The sequence below is a fragment of the Giraffa tippelskirchi genome, chromosome 9 (genome assembly GCF_054371585.1).
Source record: "Giraffa tippelskirchi isolate mGirTip1 chromosome 9, T2T-mGirTip1v1.2.pri, whole genome shotgun sequence".
Classification (NCBI taxonomy): Eukaryota; Metazoa; Chordata; class Mammalia; order Artiodactyla; family Giraffidae; genus Giraffa; species Giraffa tippelskirchi.
The window spans coordinates 7,584,814-7,605,771 of NC_137283.1; the positions used below are offsets into that span (position 1 = coordinate 7,584,814).

General features: G+C 36.3%; 1 protein-coding gene across 50 annotated transcripts in view; it reads right to left on the reverse strand.

The window, feature by feature from the left end:
- The window catches only part of CLASP2 (cytoplasmic linker associated protein 2), a 170,558-nt gene that overhangs the window by 76,000 nt on the left and 73,600 nt on the right, over positions 1-20,958 (reverse strand). For all 50 annotated transcript variants that reach the window (XM_081527160.1, XM_081527158.1, XM_081527153.1 and 47 more), the window contains 6 exons: positions 17,212-17,291; positions 14,404-14,496; positions 11,326-11,471; positions 8,845-8,980; positions 3,152-3,222; positions 952-1,011 (listed from right to left, as the gene is read on the reverse strand). In XM_081527160.1, coding sequence (XP_081383286.1) covers positions 952-1,011; positions 3,152-3,222; positions 8,845-8,980; positions 11,326-11,471; positions 14,404-14,496; positions 17,212-17,291 — 586 coding nt within the window. The remainder of the gene's footprint in view (positions 1-951; positions 1,012-3,151; positions 3,223-8,844; positions 8,981-11,325; positions 11,472-14,403; positions 14,497-17,211; positions 17,292-20,958) is intronic.

Here is a 20,958-nt window from a genome sequence, read left to right on the forward strand (position 1 = left end):
GTATGAGCAAATACTTTCCTTCTGACAAGTCAAACATTATAAACCTGAACATAATTATTTTTATATGGAGTCCAGATAAAGAGTACTAACATTTTAAATTTTTCATGAATTAAAGAAAATCTTTTGTGGGGTTCCTCACTAACCTTCCAGTGTAGAAATGTGCTAATAGTACAATCAGTTACAATCTAACCAAACTGAATAGCAGCTGCCACAAAAGAACCTAAAGAAAACTTGGAATTATATCATGCCTGGAGTAAACAACATATTCGATTTTTTAAAAATGGGTTGTAAATAGAGTTAAAGCTTTCCATAAGAATGGAAAATCAGCAATGTATTCAACATAAATACATGTATATCCCAAGCTTCAAATGTGAAACAAATGAGAAATACAGCCATACAAATAGCCAGTGACCAACTAGCTGCCCATATTTTCCTTTTTCACTGCAGGGCTTCATCAAACATTGCCCAGTATACACATGGCCAATGACACCTGACAGCTGTTGTGGAGAAACTTGCCAACAAATCGCTCTCACGTTTTTGATCTCCTTCCTCTGAAAAGAAGTGCCTTTCTTCTATCCTAAATCATTCATTACTTGATTAATTGCACCTTGGGAAACCTATCTTACATGACTAGAGATACATTTTAAAATACTTGCCCAATTTAACCTAGAATTTCTTATATAACCTGGAATTTCTTGCCCAATTTAACCTGGAATTTCTTATATAACCTGCAATTTCTTGCCCATTTACCTACGAGACCCTCATTCACCCCACAAAGAAGAAAATCATAGCTGCAATGAGTAAGAGGAGCACCTCAGCTTTAAAGGAAAATCAGTACAAATAACTTTTAAAGGGAAATGAGAAATAATGCAAAACGAATACCATCAATTTCTAAAGAACTGATGACAAAGGGCAGGGGAGAGTGGTGGAAGAGGAAGAGTTGACGCATACCTTTCCAGTGAGTGAGTCTGCCACTCCTGTAACAATAAATCTAAAAATTCAAATGAACGTCTGAAAAAATAAAAATTAACTATTAACTAAATGTTGCAACATTAATACTCAGTTATATAATTTTACAACTAAATGTTAATTAATACTTTCTTCTATAATACCGTATTTTGTCTTCTGAATTAAAGTATAAGACATATTTTTAGATATTTTTACTCAAATACTTAACTTTTTTTAAGACTCCAACTATTCCTAGTTCAAAAATACCTTAATTTTAACTTGAAAATGTTTGTCAGATATAAAATTCAACTTAATTTAAAAGATACTTATCAAACACCTACTATGCACTAGAAACTGAAGACCCAGCATGGTGGCCAAGAAAGCTGTGATGTCAACTCAAACACCACACACAAAACAGCAAGTTAATCCTCACCCTCTCAGTCTACTCGTGGAGTCCACATGGTACAGATCAGGAAATAACATGGAGATTAATAATTTGCCCATAGTGACAGAGCTGCGACTTAAACCTGGACATTTTAACTCTAGCGATCACAGCTTGAAACAGTTGACATCACCTCCCTCATCCACACCCAATAATCACGTCTCAATTCTGTCTGAAATCTCTTGAATTTACTGAATAAAATCTCCTTCAGTCAATTATCAAAATACAGCTTCAGTTTTGCACCCTGTCTCTTACATGAGATGTAAGAAGTCCTACTTAATTAAACCAATGCTTCTCATAGTCCCTTTTTAATTACTGTTCACAGCTGGAATAAAAACTAGGATGGATGACATTACTTCTCACCAAAAACTGCTTATGAAACAATATCGGAATTTCCCTTCCAGTCATTCAAAGCCCTCTATACCCTGACTTCTACCTACCCTCCTCTTCCCCGCAGTCAGCCTCTTTTCCTACTGAAACCTCCCATTTATGACATCTTCTGGCCTCAGTGGCCTGTCCAATGGCTCTGCAGCCTGCAGCACAGCTTTCCATCTCTGCCTACACCCCACTCACTTCCCTTACAGGTATTGAAATGCTCCCCATTTTCAGGATAATTCTATGATGCATTTCCTGACTTCCTCTTCTCTGTCATATTCCTAATTTTCCAATTAGCGTTTTATTCAGTGTAAGACAGTGACTGGTAAATCTTTTCTGTAAAGGGCCTGAGAGTAAATATTCCAGGCAGTAAATATTTTAGGCTTTGAGAACAAGTCTCTATCTCATTTTTTTTTCCACCTTTTTAACCACCTTTCAGAAATGTTAAGATACAGTCTTAGCTTGTGCCTGTACAAAACTAGACTGTTGGACAGATCTGCCTGATGGACTGTTATTTGCTGACCCTGATATAAGAGAGAGGTAATTAAACAACTGTCCCCAAATTCCAAATCACTTACAGGTAACAATGATGTCTTATTTTTCTGAACATTCAAAGTACTCAAATAAACGTATTTATCAAACAAAAAAGGGGAAAGAGATTTTTACAGTTTCCCTAAATATCCAATACACAAATCTTGTTTTTTGTCTTTAATACTAATGGTGCTAGTGGTGATACCAGTGATATCAAAGATTGTAGAAATAATGAGACAGATACTGACAGACTGACATTATGACTGTATACTCTGTGCCAAACACTCTGTTCATGTCTTCTAGTGTTCTCTCATTTAGCCCTCACAACTCTATGGGGTCCACATTATTAGACCCACTAACATACATAGACACTGAAGTTTAGGGCAGTTAAATGACTGCCCAAGGCAGGACAGTCAATCAAAGTTGTAGGATTCTAGGTGAGGGCTGACTCTAGACTCCATAGTCTCTGAAAACCAAAGAAATAGTGGCCCAAATAAACCAAAATGTGGGAGATCTGGATTTGATCCCTGGGTTCGGAAGGTTCCCGGGCGAAGGGAACGGCTACCCACTCCAGTATTCTGGCCTGGAGAATTCCATGGACTGCATAGTCCATGGGGTCGCAAAGAGTCAGACACGACTGAGCGACTTTCACAGACACACTTTTATACAAAAGGCCAAGAAATGTGGATAGTCATAATAAGCACTTTGTTCCTTTTTTCCTTACATAAGATAAAAAACTTTAATAAGGTTTCTAGAAGGCAAGAAATTGATGACAACTAATTTTTGTACCCAACTAAGAATCAGACATAATGCAATATTCAACATAAAGCTATACTAAGTTTTTTTAAAACTTACCTCCTTACAGGAACTGATTTCGATGTGCAATTGCTTGTTATTAAAGGTATAAGTCTGGGTACATGAGTATGCTGAAAAAGACAGTTTAGAAGAGGTTGAGAAATACCATGTGCCTTACATAATCTCTTCCTCTACTTGCTTTGCATTCAAGTATTTAGCTATATTAGAAAAGAACAAAAATAACCATAAGATCAGATTTTGAAAGAAATTAAGACCAGTCAAAAGGTTTTCCCAAATTAAAGTAACAATACAATTTCAGAGGGGCAGATGTGGCTGTAATATTAAATAATAAGGACACGTTAATTGCTAACTACAGAGAACTGTCAGGACAGTGTACTTTGGGGGGAACCAGACACATACTGGTCTTATTTTGTGATGTGCCATGGCTACTGCTGGAGAGCACAGTAACTGCTATGTCATCAAAGCAGGTTATCAGAATGAGTCTGCATAATTATCAGGAATGCACTTTGAAATGGTGATTTTAACTGAACTTTCATCCTGGCTGAACCACAGCTCTCTAGAACTCAAGTATATAATCTTCTGATTTCTATTAGTAATTCTTACTAATAAGAATTAGTGTTTGTGTGTTAGCCGCTCAGTTGTGTCTGACTCTTTGCGACCCCATGGACTGTAGCCCACCAGGCTCCTCTGTTACTGGGATTCTTCAGGCAAGAATACTGGAGTGGGCTGCCATTCCCTTCTCCAGGGGATCTTCCTGACCCAGGGATCGAACCTGGGTCTTCTGTATTACAGGCAGGTTCTTTACCACCTGAGCCACCTCTTCTTCAGTAAAGCAAACATTAAAAAGTTCACAAGAGACATTAAAATAAAACAGTAACCTAAGGATACATATTTGATACTTTAAATCTCCTATTTTTTCTTCTGAGCTGATGGTACAGGCTGGGTTACCTAGGAAGCAGGCTGTGAGATGGAGTTCAGCCTTTTTAATATTAAGCAGTGCTTTTGGGATCAACACTGGTGGAAGTGAGAAGGAAGCAGGAATAGGCAAAGGAAGAAATCAATCTGTGATACAGCCCAAGGACCTCTTTACCCAAAGTCACTGGGGAGCTCTGGAAGATAGTCTCAAAATGGCCTAAGAAAACTCTATACTCTTCCACATCAATCAGTTTACTGGATACGGGTCATAACCAGGAAGGGGCAAGACTTCAGGAAAGGCAGATCTCTGCAAGCTGAGGCAGGCCTTGAAGAGGCTGCAGCTGAAGACTGTCAGCCCACAGTGCTTCCGTACTTGTGAGGAAACAAGTCTTCGAGTGAAGGAAAGAGTGGCCACAACTAACTCAACCAACACAGAGGGAAAACTTTTTTCACCTCTGACAGAGGGAAGCCACCCACAGACCTGAAGTTGTTCAAGATGAGTATAATGCAACACAGTGCTGATCTGCATATTATTCAACTGCTACATCCAGTATGGAAGGGCTCTTATGGACTTGCTCCCCTAGCACCAGGGACGGGTTTTGTGGATGACAATTTTCCCAAGAACAGGTTGGGGGGTGTGGGGGGGAGGGCAAGGGTGGGGTGATGGTTTTAGAATGATTCGAGTGCATTACATTTATCATGTACTTTATTTCTATTAGAGCATCCAGAAGAACTCATCCCCAAACATTACTGAGGAGTTAACGAAAGCCCAAGGGGACTCCCTAGCCACAATATATCACATAGCAGGTCTCACCTACCTTCTTCCTCCTCTCTCTCATGATCTCAAAATCTTACTGCTGCTGATTAACTCTTAAACAACACAGTGGCAGAGATGGGGCTAGAGACTAACCTATTGCTACACCATATTCAGGGGAGCTATTCCAAAGGAAAATAAGTGATCTTCACAATTACAGATGATGCATTCAACCAAATACTAAATCAGAACAACTTAGAAGCAGTCTCCTGGGAAACAAAAAAAACATAGAAAACAGGAAATAATGTAAAACAACAACTTGATTTGTATTTTCTGTGAGACGATGGAACGTGTTATTGTCTCAATAACGAGACAAGCTCATGAAAAACTGGCAATTTGAAAACAAGACATAAAGTATAAACAAACCTAAAAATGGCAAATTGGGTACTGTCAAGTAAGTAGAATTTAAAGGGTTTTTCCTGAGAACATATACAACTGTAAGACAGGAAACAAACAGAAGCAATAAATAAATGATATATGAAAACTAACATAAATTTGAAGAAACTTCATTTTAGTCAGAAATCTTGCTCCTCTGTGTAAAGACAGTACAAATGAAAGATGATCAACTCCTAGACTTGCGGTGAGGGAGGTCACTCCTAACAGAGACTCTACTACAAAGCTTCCTAAGGTGGTGGTGGTGCTGTTTTTAAATAAAAGAATCAAACAATATCTCATTAAAAAACAATAAAGAGTTAAGAAAACAAGTCTTTGTGAAAAGGAGATAATTCTGAGAGAAAAGAAATGTGAACCCGAAGTCCAATTTTTGAATTCTTGTATAATGGCAAAGTAAAGCCATTTAGAAATATGAAAAGATAAATATCTATGAAAACTGAGAATACACTAAGATCAAGCAAATATTTTTAATGGGAAGAGTCCTAATAAAGACTGGGCAGGAATAAAAGCAGAAAAAAAACCCCCACCATAGTCAACTTTAGTTGCTGGAAATTAATTTAGTGGTTAAGGGGAAAAAAATGACACGAATGAGATAAAAATATACTTTTTATTTTTAAAAAAAAATATACTTTTTAAAAGGCTGGGGAAGTAAAAGAGAATTTATTCCTGACATTGACAAAGAACAAGAAACTTCTAAGAAAATAAGACTTAAAAAAAAAAATGAGACCATAAAGAGCTGGAATAATATGAACAAACTAGATTTAGCAATGAATAAAGCACTCTATAAATGAATTCCATATTTCGCAAATACTATAAGACTATCTAAATATATGATGTACTCGGATACTAACAAAATTCAGGTATTCAATGAAGAATAAATTGTACTACCAAATTCTCTGATCAGAATGTCATGAAATTACAAAATGATAAGAACAACAAAAGAATCATCTGAAAATGCAAACAATACCCTTATGTAATTCAATGAGAAAGTTGAAATGGAAATTACAAATGACTGAGAAATATAAAATAGAGTGTGGTAAATCTAAATCGCTGGATGCTGCTAATGCCAAACTCAGAACAAAACATTATGATGAAGTCTTATGCTATTAAACAATAAAAACTATGACAAACTGAGAATATACCACAAAAATCTAGGGGTAAAAAAGAAGCCACAGCAAGTCGAATAAAGGAATTAAGAAGCATAAATATAGAAATTAAACAACTAGAAAAAAATCAAAGAACCCCACTGGTACCAATGTAACAAATTTGAACCTTATAAAAAAATCTCTTAACAATACCTCTAGCAAGTATTTTCTTTTTTTTAAAAAAAAAAGAACATATAATAATATAATACAAAATGGTAATATAACCATGTTAAAAGAAACTTTTCTTAAATTAACAGTATACAACCTCATGGCAAAGAGTCTTCTTAATTAAAGTATTAGCCAACTGCATCTAGCAGTATCATACTGTAAAATGGCCAAGCAGAATTCATTTCATGAATGTACAATGGATAAATGAAGAGAGACAATCATTTCTAAAGGGATATCTGACAAGATTCCACATCTACTACTGACCAAAATTTAGCAAAATATAAATAGGAAATTCTCAGACCTAATACTGAATATCCAAAAACTCATCCCAGAGGTCATATTTAAAGCACTCCTATTAAACTCAGAGGAAAAAAAAAAAATTCAATCATTTCCACTAGTTTTGAACACTGTTATGAAGGTGTCAGATTTAGTGAAGCTTACAAAAATATTAAAACAGAAAGAAAAGGGACATTCTCAGAGATAAGACTCATAGATTTCTTTATAGGCACTAGATTTTACCGCTGAAAAACACCTGGTACAGTAGTATTAGAAAGAAATATCATTTAACAGGAGAGGACAGACTGATCAAAGAAACTGAAAAGGCATTTAAAAAACAGACCCATATATTTATGGAAATTTAGTACAAGAAAACAGTGGTAGTTTAAGAAAAGACTGAACTATAATTTACTACACACCACTGGGTCAACTGGTATTGTATTTGGGGGAAAACGAAGTCAGATATCCATATTTTACACAAAAATAAAATTAACTTAGATCTCAACCTAAGAAACAAAATCATAAAAGGTTTAAAAACTGAGTATTTTTATAACTGAGAAATAGGGAAGGTTGTTTTACCCATAACAAAATCCATAAAATAGCACTGTCTCAAAACAAAAAAAATTCAAATTTCTCTCTCTCTCTATATATATATATCAAATGATAGCTTAAACAATATAAGAAGAAATGACAAACTGGTAGAAAATATTTACAAATAAAATTAACATACAGTTGTCCTTCAGTGTCCACCGGGCTGGTTCTGGGACCTTTTGAGTATACCAAAATTCGGGGATATGCAAATCCCTTACATAAAATGGTACAGTATTTGCATAAAACCTACACTTTTTTTTCCTGTACACTTTGTCATCTCTAGATTACTTAATTAATTAGTTAATATAATGTAAATGATACACACATAGTTGTAATTACTATAAATGTTGTAGAAACAGATGCCAGCAGAAGGCAATTCAAGTTTTGCTTCTTGAAACGCAGAATTCTTTCCCCCCTCCCAAATATTTCTGATTTGAGGTTGGTTGAATTCACAGATGCAGAACCCATGGATAAGGAGGACCAATTGTTCTTATAACATAGAAAAAAGGCCTTAGAAAAAAATCGAGGAAAAAAATGCACAGAATATAAACTGGCAATCCTTAGAAAAACTATTAATGGAAAAAAATACCTAGTGTTTTCTAATAATCCAAGAAATGCAAAGTAGAATACGAAATCATACTTCAATTATTAAATTTTAAAACCTTTAAGATACTAATAATACACAGTGTTGGTAAAGGATGGAGAAAAAGAATTTCATAGACTTCATGGAGAAAAATGGTGAGGACAGCTTAATATCATGCCCTTTAACTAAGAACTGACTTAGACATTAAAAAGAATTAAACAAGGGAAGCTGCCTAACTACATGAAGTTTAAAAAGCAAGAGTAAAAAAACATTATTTTTACATATATATAAAATATAAATGCTATACTTACATTTTGTAGTAAATATAGTTTGTATAGGCACAAAACAGAGGTTTGGAAAAGTATATACTGAATGGCTAGAGTGGTGAGTTGTAGAAGAGCAAAATTTAAAAATTTCAGCGGGGAAGTTTTATGTTTTTAACTCTTCTTCTGGTACCTTCAAGAGGTGGATTATGAGAAATATTAAGAATTTGCTGTCATCTTTTACCACTGCTTGTAACATTTTTACTGTTTAACATTTGCCTGTTACCACCTGGTAACATGATTCACACATACACACTCACACATGCACATGCATATTGTGCCTATTGTATTCTGTATACAAGCATCTTTACTTTGTAATCCTCTTTACTATTTAAATTTCATTAATATCTGTGTATTACTTTTATTATCAGAAAAATTATTCAAAAGTAATTTTTTTTCTTGGGGTTTAAAAAAATTCCAATGATTTATTTAAGTACATTGAAAGAGAGAGACAGAGACAGACAAATGGACAGGCAGACACACAGAGAAAGACAAAAAAAAAAAAAGAAAGGAAAAGAACCTACCCGAATTATGAATCTGATTGCTGCACATCCAGAAGTTGCCATGACTTTTGCACTATTGGGGACGAGATTAAAAAGAGTAGGTACAATGGCTTCAGCGCCATGATCAAACTTGTTTCCCAAAACTGTTGAAAGATGGCTATAAAGGAAGACAAAAAAATGTTGTTTTAGAAAACTAGTTTAACATTAAATATAGGTAGGACCATATAATTTTTAAATATTCCTTTACTGAATTAACTTAAAATCTTTACTTTAACCAGTTCTAAATGGCAGAAAAACAAAAGAGAGAAAGGGAAGTGCAGGTATTACATATTTCTTTCTTTTCCCTGTCTAGCCCAAAGTTGAATGTTGGCATTTTAAGCACCTCTCTGCAATAGAAAAACCATCTGATCTCAGAATTTAAGCATTAACATGACAGGTAAAACACTCAGCTCTGACTGTCCTGATGTTTAGTCTTTATCCATCAGATATTTTCATTCTGATGCCCCAGTATCAATCTTATATTCAACATATTGTACAAACAAGCAACATCTTACCCAATTCAGTATTCCACTATTTGTATTAATGGTACCACTACTATTTCAGTCACAAATACTTCCTCACATCTTTGGTGTAGGATTTCAGAATTCTTGACTGAAAATAGAACTCTACCATACATTGGTTATCAGCTTCCCTGGTAAACAGACGGTAAAGAATGGTGGTTCAGACGGTAAAGAATCTGCCTGCAATGCAGGATACCGGGTTCAGTCCCTGGGTTGGGAAGTTCCTCTGAAGAAGGAAATGGCAACCCATTCCAGTATTCTTGCCTGGGGAAATTCCATGAACAGAGGAGCCTAGTGAGCTACAGTCCAGGGGGTTGCAAAGAGTTGGACACAACTGAGCAACACACAGATGTTGACTGGAGCTTCCCAGGTGGTGCTAGTGGTGAAGAACCTGCCTGCCAATGCAGGAGACATGAGACAGAGGTTTGATCCCTGGGTAGGGAAAGTCCTCTGGAGGAGAGCATGGCAACCCACTCCAGTATTCTTGCCTGAAGAATCCCATAGACAGAGGAGCCTGGCGGGCCACAGTCCACAGGATCGCACAGAGTTAGGTATGACTGAAGCGACTTAGCACACACTTGCACTGGTTAGCTGGGTGACTCTGGACAAATGTGTCTTCTCTTTCCAAATCAGCAGTTAAACAACTAATCCAGCCTAATTAATTTAATATGGCTTAGTATGGTTTTGGGTAAAACACTTAGGAAGAATGCTGTAAATACTCATATTTCTGACAAGGTGCAGAATTGGTTAATTTCTATATAGTTATACCTTATTTAGAATACAGTTAGCTCCAAAATATCAGACTCCTGATTCAAAGCAGTACTCAGACCTACTTACTAGTGTTCAGTTATACATTCAGTTTTCCCTTATGAAACTCAGTGAGAATATCTTGCTTGGCCTAGGTTCTCCCTCCCCCACCGTGGTTCAGAAATGCATCCAGGTCAACACCGTGCTGATGGTGCTGGTTCAGCTGATTTGTTTCAAGAATTACACTCCTGCTCTGCCTGCCATCCATTATCTGTTCACAGTCGTCTTATACATTTTCTCCAGTTTTCTGCAAGAGCGCTAATCCTATACCAGTTATTGCATCATGGCAAGAAGCGGAATTCTCATCATGAAGTATTTTTCAAGGTGACAATTTGCAAATTTTGTTTTGTTTTGCTATCAAGAGATACTCAATTATTTTGGCATATTGACTTATATCTAGCAATCATGCTATATAGTCCCTTAATTATAATCATTTACTAATTCTTGTCATTTTTTGCATGGATAATTGTATCATCTGTTAATAAGGGCAGTTTTGTTCCTTTTTTTGCAATCCTCATAGTTTTTATTTCCTGAGTTTTTTAGTTTATTTTTTTCGGTTCTGACTAGGACATCTAATATGATCCGGACTATAAATACTAATAGTATGTATCTACGTGTTCCCTCTCTCCAAAGGAAGGTTTATACAACAAATTTTTTTTTTGGGTCGGGAGCAGTGGTAAAAGAAGTTCAAGTGTTCTACCATCCTTAAATTGTAGAAAAAGAGAAACATACTGAATAGGTTTAGACTTTGACAAGTTAATGATATATGTTACAATTCAAGGACAATTGCTAAAATGTCAAAAATAAAAAGCTTAATATCCAAATTAGCAAAGAGAACGTTACATAAGAAGAGCCAGTTCTTGGACCCATTCATTTTTTTCTTACACTCACAGAGTTCGTGACCAAAAATTTACCAGTAGACTTTTGACATATAAACACATTTCAAAGTTGGTATAAAGTACTATTAAGAAAGATTTTTTTTTTTCAAATCACACAAATTTAATCCTCATGCATATGCTTTTTGGATCATGCTTTAGGGGGGTTATCCTACTAGTGCTTTACTGAATGAGCAACTCAATCAATGAGCACAAAATTAATTCATTAAAAATACTTATCACAAAAAGAATATACTTACGCTACAGTAATGCAAGCTTCTCTAACCACTTGGGATCTAAGATCCTTAGCTGAAAGTTTAAGCGCTCCATCCAACAAGCGTAAATGCTGGAAAAAGCAATCATATTGTGCAGCTCCAGCAACAAGCAATGATCGAATTTTCTTTAGCTGAAATAAAGAAAATTTTCATTACTGACATTAAAAAGTAAAGCAGTATAAAAAAACAAACAACTGCCTAAACATTATTTGAACAAAATTTTTTAAGTTTTCATTAGATTTTATAACTATAGTCATACATTTTAACAGCATTAAACATAAATAAACATGTTAAGAAACAAACAAAACAGCTTTCTGGAAAAGAACATTACAGATTTAGTTATATGTATAATAGACATATATAATGTTTAAGTATATAAATAAATCTTAAAGTTTTAAGGGAGTCTATTTAAAATTGTGACAAAAGACACACTCAGGTGCACGTCTATGCTCACACACAGAAATTAAGTTTACCTATAATAATGCCCATTATTTTGCAGAATCTCATTTTAATTTCTGAGGTTTTCTAAATTTTTAAAGATATCTTTAAAAGTTAAAAAAGATGAACTAAAGATGGAAAATATAAAAATAAAATATTGTGGATATTAAAAAAATAGTTGAAAGAATATTATATAACCTTAAGTGTATATAAGGAAGGGAAACTTGTAAGCAGAAATCAGGAGGCATCTAAATGAGATTAACGAAAAAAATCACAATATGGTAGGAAAAAATTATCTGCAACACAACAGCACAATACACAAGGAATGGCAATAAAGAACAAGACAACCAAATATTACATTGGCTAAAATAAATACAAGAAAATGTGTTCAACCTTACTAGTGATAAGCAAATGCAAATTACAACAAAGACATACCCCTTTCCTTCATCAGATTGGCAAAAGTTAAGACTCAATAACACCCAGTACCAGACAGAAAACAGATATTCTTACTGTTAAGTAGTTCATGAATGACTAATATCTTTGTTCAAAATGCTTTGGCAATGTCTACTGAAACAAAACTGTATCTATTCTTTACCCGTCAACCTCATTTATAAAAATTTAACCTACAAAAAAAAAACCACCACTGTTATAAATACATGCAAGGATGTTTACTGCAATATTGTTACTATAGCACAAAACAGAACAAGTCCATCCTAGCTGCTAGAAACATATAGCCCACCAAAACCGAATGAAGAATTAATAGGTAATCTGAACAACCTGATCATTGATCATGAAAAATTTACAGAATCTGCAATTAAAAAAAGCTCCCTGCAAATGGAAGTCCGTGACCAGATGGTTTCACTGAGGAATTCTACCAAACATACAAAAAGAACTTACACCAAAACTTCTCAAACTCTTCCAAAAAGAGGGACTTCGCTAGTGGAATGGCTAAGATGCTGCACTCCCAATGCAGGGGGCTTGAGTTCAATCCCTGGTCAGGCAACTAGATCCCACATGCCACAATTAAGACTTGGTGCAGTCAAAGAAATAAATAAAACAAAAAGAAAAATTCTTCCAAAAGACTAAAGTAGAGGGAACCCTCCCAAAGTAATTCTATGACGCCACCATCACCCTAATACCAACACCAAAGATGCTACCAATAAAGAAAATTACAGGCCAATATCTTTGATGAATACAAATGAAAAAATCCTCAACAAAATATTAGCAAACTGAATCCAATCACATATAAAAAGGATCATACACCTTGATCAAACTGGATTCATCCCAGGGTCACAAGGATGGTTCAACATATGCAAATCAGTGTGATATAGCATATCAATGAAAGAAACCACAAGATCATCTCAACAGATGCAGAAAAAAATATGATGAAAGTCAACAACCATTTATGATAAAAACTCTTACCAAAGTGGGTATAAAAGAAACATATCTCAACATATCTCAATAAAAGCTATTTATGACAAACACAGCCAATGGTTTATGACAAACCCAAACCCAACACTCAATGGTAAAAAGCAGAAAACACTGCCATTAAAATCTGAAACAAGACAAGGATGTCCACTCTACCACTTCTATTCAACACAGTATTTATTAGAACTCTTAGTAATAGGAATCAGACAAGAAAAAGAAATAAAGGGTATCCAAATTGGAAGGGAAGAGGTAAAATTGCCATCACATGCAGGTAACATGATTTTATAGAAAACCCTAGAGATGCCACACTAAAACAATTAGAACTACTAAATGGATTCAGCAAAACAGCAGGATACAAGATTGACATACAGAAACCTGTTGCATTTCTTTATACTAACAATGAAATACCAGAAATTAAAAAAAAAAAAAAAAAGATCTTTTAAAATCACATCCATGTAGCTCAGACAGGAAAGGATCTGCCTGTGTTTGATCCCTGGGTCGGGAAGATCCCCTGGAGAAGGAAATGGCAACCCACTCCAGTACTCTTGCCGGAAGAATTTCACGGACAGAGGAACCTTGCAGGCTACAGGCCATGGGGTCACAAAGAATTGGATGCAACTGAGGGACTAACACTTTTATTACACATGTATATATTACACACACACACACCTAGGAATAAACCTGACCAAGGAGGTAAAAGACATTCTCTGAGAACCATAACACACTGATAAAGGAAACTGTAGATGAATCAAAGAAATGAAAAGCTATCCCATGCTCTTGGACTGGAAGAATGAATAATGTTAAATGGCCACACTACAAAAGCAATCTACAGATTTAATGCCATCCCTACCAATTTAGATTCCTACCAACAGTGCCCAAGGGTTCCCTTTACTCTACTACTATGTAACCCAAAGGAAAGCCATGGCACTGGGGCATCAGTGAAGCTCAACAAGTAACACAAGTGGAGACACCAACAAATGGATGAGATAGACTCGACCTGAAGAGCAAAACAGAAAAAAATGCACCCTGAAAAAGGCCTATTATCTCAATTTATTTTCCAGAGTGAAATACTACTTATCAGACTCTATTTCACAAGTAAACATCAGACAGTACTACTACTAAATTTCCAAGTTTTTGAAAAAGAACATCGGGGGGAAAAAAAGAGAGAGAGAAGAAAATAAAAAATAGAACACTTACTGCATTGGCACGCTGATCCCAGTCGTGTTTGTCATCTGACAAAATTTCCCTGATTTTATTTAATGTTTCTTCAAGTTCTCGACTAGAATAGATCTTAAAGAAAAGATGCAAAATGATAACATTAATATTTCTTGCCACAACAAAATGATGCCCTGATGTTTAAAATAATCATTTAAGTAACAGTATTTTTCCCATTTTAGCACCATTTTTAAAATGAAGAATGGAAATACATTACAAACAATAATAAAATAAAATGCTTTGTCTTCCTTACCAGTTACGTAGGCAAGGGTATTTTCTCCACTCATAAGTAACTTCAAATATACTCTTAAAATGCTTTGTCATTTAAAAACAAAATGCAAATATCCTACAGATGAGTAAAAATAGGAATGATTCCTCAAAATGACTTCAGGTATATAACAAATCTATTGCATTCATAGAGAGTGAAAAAGTTGGCTTAAAACTCAATATTCAGAAAACTAAGATCATGGCATCCAGTCCCATCACTTCATGGCAAATAGATGTGGAAACAGTGACAGACTTTATTTTGGGGGACTCCAAAATAACTGTAGATGGTGATTGCAGCCATGAAATTAAAAGACACTTATTCCTTGAAAGAAAAGTTATGACCAACCTAGACAGCATATTAAAAAGCAGAGACATTACTTTGCCAACAAAGGTCCATCTAGTCAAGGCTATGGTTTTTCCAGTAGTCATGGATGGATGTGAGAGCTGGACTATCAAGAAAGCTCAGCGCCAAAAAATTGATGCTTTTGAACTGTGGTGTTGGAGAAGAGTCCCTTGGACTGCAAGGAGATCAAACCAGTCAATCCTAAAGGAGATCAGTCCTGAATATTTATTGGAAGGACTGATGCTGAAGCTCGAATACTTTGGTCACCTGATGCGAACAACTGACTCATTGGAAAAGACTCTGATGCTGGGAAAGATTGAAGGAAGGAGGAGAAGGGGATGACAGAGGATGAAATGGTCAGATGGTATCACCGACTCAATGGACCTGAGTTTGAGTAAACTCCGGGACTTGGTGATGGACAGGGAGGCCTGGCGTGCTGTGGTCCATGGGGTTGCAAAGAGTCAGACATGACTGAGTAATGAACTGAACTAAGTTGCATTCATATATTGATATGTATTTGTTTCAGGTTAATACCTCCTCCACCCCTGTCCATGCTAGACAGCAGCCAGGAGACATGCTCACTTTTCCCCACCCTGGAGCTAACTGCAAAACACCTTTTACTCACTTAACAACTGTTCACATAGCAAGGATGCAATATTCTAGGCATAAAGGACACTATGGTTAGCAAAAAATAGGCATGGTTTGTGCCTCAGGAGCATATAATCTAGTCAAGAGAGAAAAGAATTAACAAAATGATATAAAATATGAAATTACAAATAGAAAGTACCACCAAGGAGAATTACACACTGTCATGAAAGTGTACATATTAGAGGGAAATGAACTAGTGAGGAAAGTCAAACTTGAACTGAGGCAGATATCATCAGACAAAACAGAGATTGGTGAACAGCATGTGCAGAAGCCCTGAAAGAAACTGAAAGAAGGCCAAGTACAGTAGTAAAGAGTGCAAAGGGAACCAGGCAAAGATCCAGTGACCCAGGCCTAAGTCAGCCAGTACACAGGATTTCTCTACACCACAGTCAAGGTTCAGAGGTGGGCATATGACCCAAATCAGTTCAATTAGAGTGAAATACAAGTTTTACATGGTCAACCAAGAAAAGAGACAGAGTGTAGTGAGGGTGTGAGGCTCGAACAGCTGTAGCCATATTGCTGACCACAAGGAAAGACAATGTAGAAGGATCCACCTAACAAAGAACAGGGTTCTGGATACCATTTGAGTGGTATACACGGATACCTCAAAATGGCCCTGCTTATGTTTTTCACTTTTAGCAGCCATTAAATTCCCCTTTTACTTAAAACAAAACAAAAACTTGCCAGAAACAAGAGTACAAAGGGGAGCAAGGCATGAGACAAGGTGGAAGAGATCAGAGGTTGACCAGGTAACATTCTGTTAGAAAGGATCACTGGAATGTCTAAGCCTTTCCTGCCTCCTGCTTTCCCTGCTAAGTTAGGAATCAGTAGGAATAATTTCTAGGTGTCTGACTCTTGTAACTGATTAAGTAATGGTTTCCACATCAAACACTGAAAGAGTACATTTGAAAGGAGAAGATCGTGAATCCAGCTGTGCACAGGTTGAATCTGAGATGCCTCAGAGACATCTAAAAGGAGATGGCAAAGAAACAATAGGTGGAAAAATTACTTTCACAATAGAGAGACCTCTGGCTTAGAGATAAAAACCTAAGCATTATCTATGTAAAGGCAGGAACTAAAGCCATAGATTTGAAGGAAGTGACTTAGTAAGAAAATGGAGAGTTAGAAGAGAGGCCTAAAACTAACCCTTAAGAAATCTCAAATAGTCAACAGTCAAATAACAAAGGATGTAGCTCTAAAGGAGAAACTGATGAAGCAGACAAAAAGATGCGGGGGGGGGGGGGGGGGGCGCAGTGATGCTGTTCACAATCACCTTTAAAAAAAAAGCAGTGGATATACTGAGACACTGTAATGTAATATGACTCAACGATATGGATTTAATTTTATCTCAGCCTCACTGAAAAATCACTTGAACATTCAACTGTACCAATAAATAATAATTTGGTAACAGTAAGTCAAGTATTTTATTTATGCAGTCAATTCAGGAAAAAAAGGACTTAAAAAAAGGGACCAAAACAAGTGATTGTAATAGGGAATGTGCATGGGGAATGCCACATTACTGGTACCCTTACCTGAACAGAAGGGACATCTGTAAAAGCTTTTACAAAATCATCTTCATCAACTGCTCCAGCACCTCCTTCCTTAGAAGCACCTGATAATTAAAAAGAATAAAAAAAGTCCTTAAGTTTACTTTTAAGCATTTTAGCACCATGAACACCATGAAAAAATTCACTCTTTTGATATGAAAAAGGCATGATTTTGAGACATTCCATTTTATAAGAAGACATTAAAAACTCTTCAACTTCTCAGAAAAGAGAAGGTACTCAGTAGTAGTTCATTAAGCCTCTATAACGTACTAGACAAGGCCGGTAATAGAATCCAAACTACATGAACAGAGCCCTCTCACCCTTCATTCAGTGAAACAGCAAAGACACAAGAAATACAGGTAAAAGGATAAGTATTAAAAAGAGGAACAGTTTAAGTGACAATGTCACTATCGATGGCAAATAAGGGGGGGAGGGGATCCATGTGTGCTGCAGTGGTCAGGAAAGCAACTGTGAAAAAAGTGAGGGTCTTCAAAATTAACTTCAAACATACATAGAGATCTCTTATTGTACATACACAATCAAAAAGTAAACTCAATAGCCAGTACTTATTTAAAAGCCACTAATTAACCTAAAAAGAAATGAAAAAAAGCAAAATGGTTGTCTGAGGAGGCCTTACAAATAGCTGAGAAAAGAAGAGAAGCTAAACGCAAAGAAATACCCACTAGGATGCAGAGTTCCAAAGAACGGAAAGGAAAGATAAGAAAGCCTTCCTCAGTTATCAATACAAAGAAATAGAGGAAAACAACAGAATGGGAAAGACTAGAGATCTCTTCAAGTTCAGAGATAACAATGGAACATTTCATGCAAAGATGGACACAATAAGGAACAGAAATGGTATGGACCTAACAGAAGCAGAGATACCAAGAAGAGGTGGCAACAATACACAGAAGAACTGTACAAAAAAGATGTTCAAGACCCAGGTAACCACAATGGTGTGATCACTCACCCATAGTCAGACATCCTGGAATGTGAAGTCAAGTGGGCCTTAGGAAGCATCACTATGAACAAAGCTAGTGGAGGTGAGGGAATTCCAGCTGAACTATTTTGAAACCTAAAAGATGATGCTGTGAAAGTGCTGCACTCAATATGCCAGCAAATTTGGAAAACTCAGCAGTGGCCACAGGACTGGAAAAGGTCAGTTTTCATTCCAACCCCAAAGAAAGGCAATGCCGAAGAATGTTCAAACTACCGCACAATTGCACTCATCTCACAAGCTACTAAAGTAATGCTCCAAGCCAGACTTCAACAGTACATGAACCATGAACTTCCAGATGTTCAGGCTGGATTTAGAAAAGGCAGAGAATCAGAGATCAGATTGCCAACATCCGCTGGATCACAGAAAAAGCAAGAGAATTCCAGAAAAACATAAACTTCTGCTTTATTCACTAGGCCAAAGCCATTGACTGTGTGGATCACAACAAACTGTGGAAAATTCTTCCAGAGATGGGAATACCAGACCACCTTACCTGCCTTCTGAGAAATCTGTATGCAGGTCAAGAAGCAACAGTTAGAACTGGACATGGAACAACAGACTGGTTCCAAACTGGGAAAGGAGTATGTCAAGGCTGTATATTGTCACCCTGCTTATTTAACTTCTATGCAGAGTACATCATGCAAAATGCCGGGCTGCACGTAGCACGAGCTGTAATCAAGATTGCTGGGAGAAGTAGCAATAACCTCAGATATGCAGATGACACCACCCTTATGGCAGAAAGCAAAGAACTAAAGAGCCTCTTGATGAAAGTGAAAGAGGAGAATGAAACAGCTGGCTTAAAACTCAGCATTCAGAAAACTAAGATCATGGCATCCAGTCCCACCACTCCATGGCCAATAGATGGGGAAACAATGGAAACAGTGACAGACTTTATTTTCTTGGGCTCCAAAATCACTGCAGATGGTGATTACAGCCATGAAATTAAAAGATGCTTGGTCCTTGGAAGAAAAGCTATAACCAACCTAGACAGCATGTTAAAAACCATACAGATTACTTTGCCAACAAAAGTCTATCTAGTCAAAGCTATGGTTTTTCCAGTAGTCGTGTATGGATGTGAGAGTTGGACCATAAGGAAAGCTGAGCATCGAAGAATTGATGCGTTTGAATTGTGGTGTTGGAGAAGATTCTTGAGAGTCCCTTGGACTGCAAGGAGATCCAACCAGTCAATCCTAAAGGAAATCAGTCCTGAATATTCATTGGAAGGACTGATGCTGAAGCTGAAACTCCAATCCTTTGGCCACCTGATGCGAAGAACTGACTCATTGGAAAAGACCCTGATGCTGGGAAAGATTGAGGGCAGGACAAGGGGACAACATAGGATGAGATGCTTGGATGGCATCACCCACTCGATAGACATGCATTTAAACAAGCTCCGAGAGTTAGTGATAGACAGGGAAGCCTGGCGTGCTGCAGTCCATGAGGTTGCAAAGATTCGGACACGACTGAGCAAGTGAACGACTGAACTGAACTGAATTAAACTATTGTCTTATAGCTCTTTTATATTCTGTGATACTGGGCCTAGAATCAAGCAAAACACTTTTTTCTGCTAATTCTAATGGTTTAGAATGGTTTCTTGCTAAACTGTGTCAATGCAGGTGTTGAAAGACCAGAAGCTGAAGAGAGAAGGAACACCTAAGTATTTCCTATTCTTGTCAGTAAAACCCTAGCAACCCTGGTGGGACACTCATTTCAGTAGCAGTTACAGACTGCAGTCTGTCTAACGTTCACTGAACCAGTTCATCATGCCTCTCAGAGACACAGGAGGGCTACACCTGCCCCTCAGCAGTCTGAGTCACAGCTCTGCAGTGCCTCTCCTCCAAGCCTCTACAGTTTAATAATTTTTACCTCCTCATTTTATTCTTCCAGCTTCAGGGGTAGGAGCTATTTACTGTGATTAGCTACCTCCATGATACTTTAGTGTTTTCTTTGTGCATTCTTAATTCATCGATATTCATTTAACAAATTATATTAAATTCTCTCTGTAAAAATAACTTGTGGATTCTGTCTTCTGACTGAACCCTGGCTGGCAACTCTATTTATTATTTATTTCTTCATGGTAAAAACTCAACACATGAAATGACTTTCAAATACGTAAGGTATATATTCCAATGGAAAATTATCTAAAAATCTCTCTGATTAAAAAATTAAATAGAAAATATCTCTCCAATGAAGTTTATCATCTACCAAAGGAAATATTAGTATTCCAAAACTGCATTTTAAAAAATAATATCATTAAAATTAAAAAAAACACTCAGGATTTCCAAAGGTATGTAAAAAGTGCCTTATCTTAAAAAAAAACTCTGAAGGTTTTTATGAGTTTTAACAGCAACAAGAGATGGACCACAGAACAGGATAACATAAAGTTTAAGGCAATATAAAACTGCAAATTAAAAGTGATGACAACTGAATAAACTAAAAGAGAAATAAATGCATGCTTACCATTGGAAATTCAATTACAAGAGGAAATAAACTATATAATTTCCTAGATATTAAAAAGTTCAAGAAAATAAAATTCTCAATGCATGCCCATAATTAGTACAATTAACAAACTGATTACCTGAAAATAATCAACAAAAGCAAAGAAACAAAAAGTATGATACCAACCATATTATTTTAATATCTTACAACATGCATTCATTTATAAATCTCTTAATATGGCAGGGTTTATTGTTTCTGACAATGGATCCCTTGATAGTAGTGCACAGACATGAGCTTTT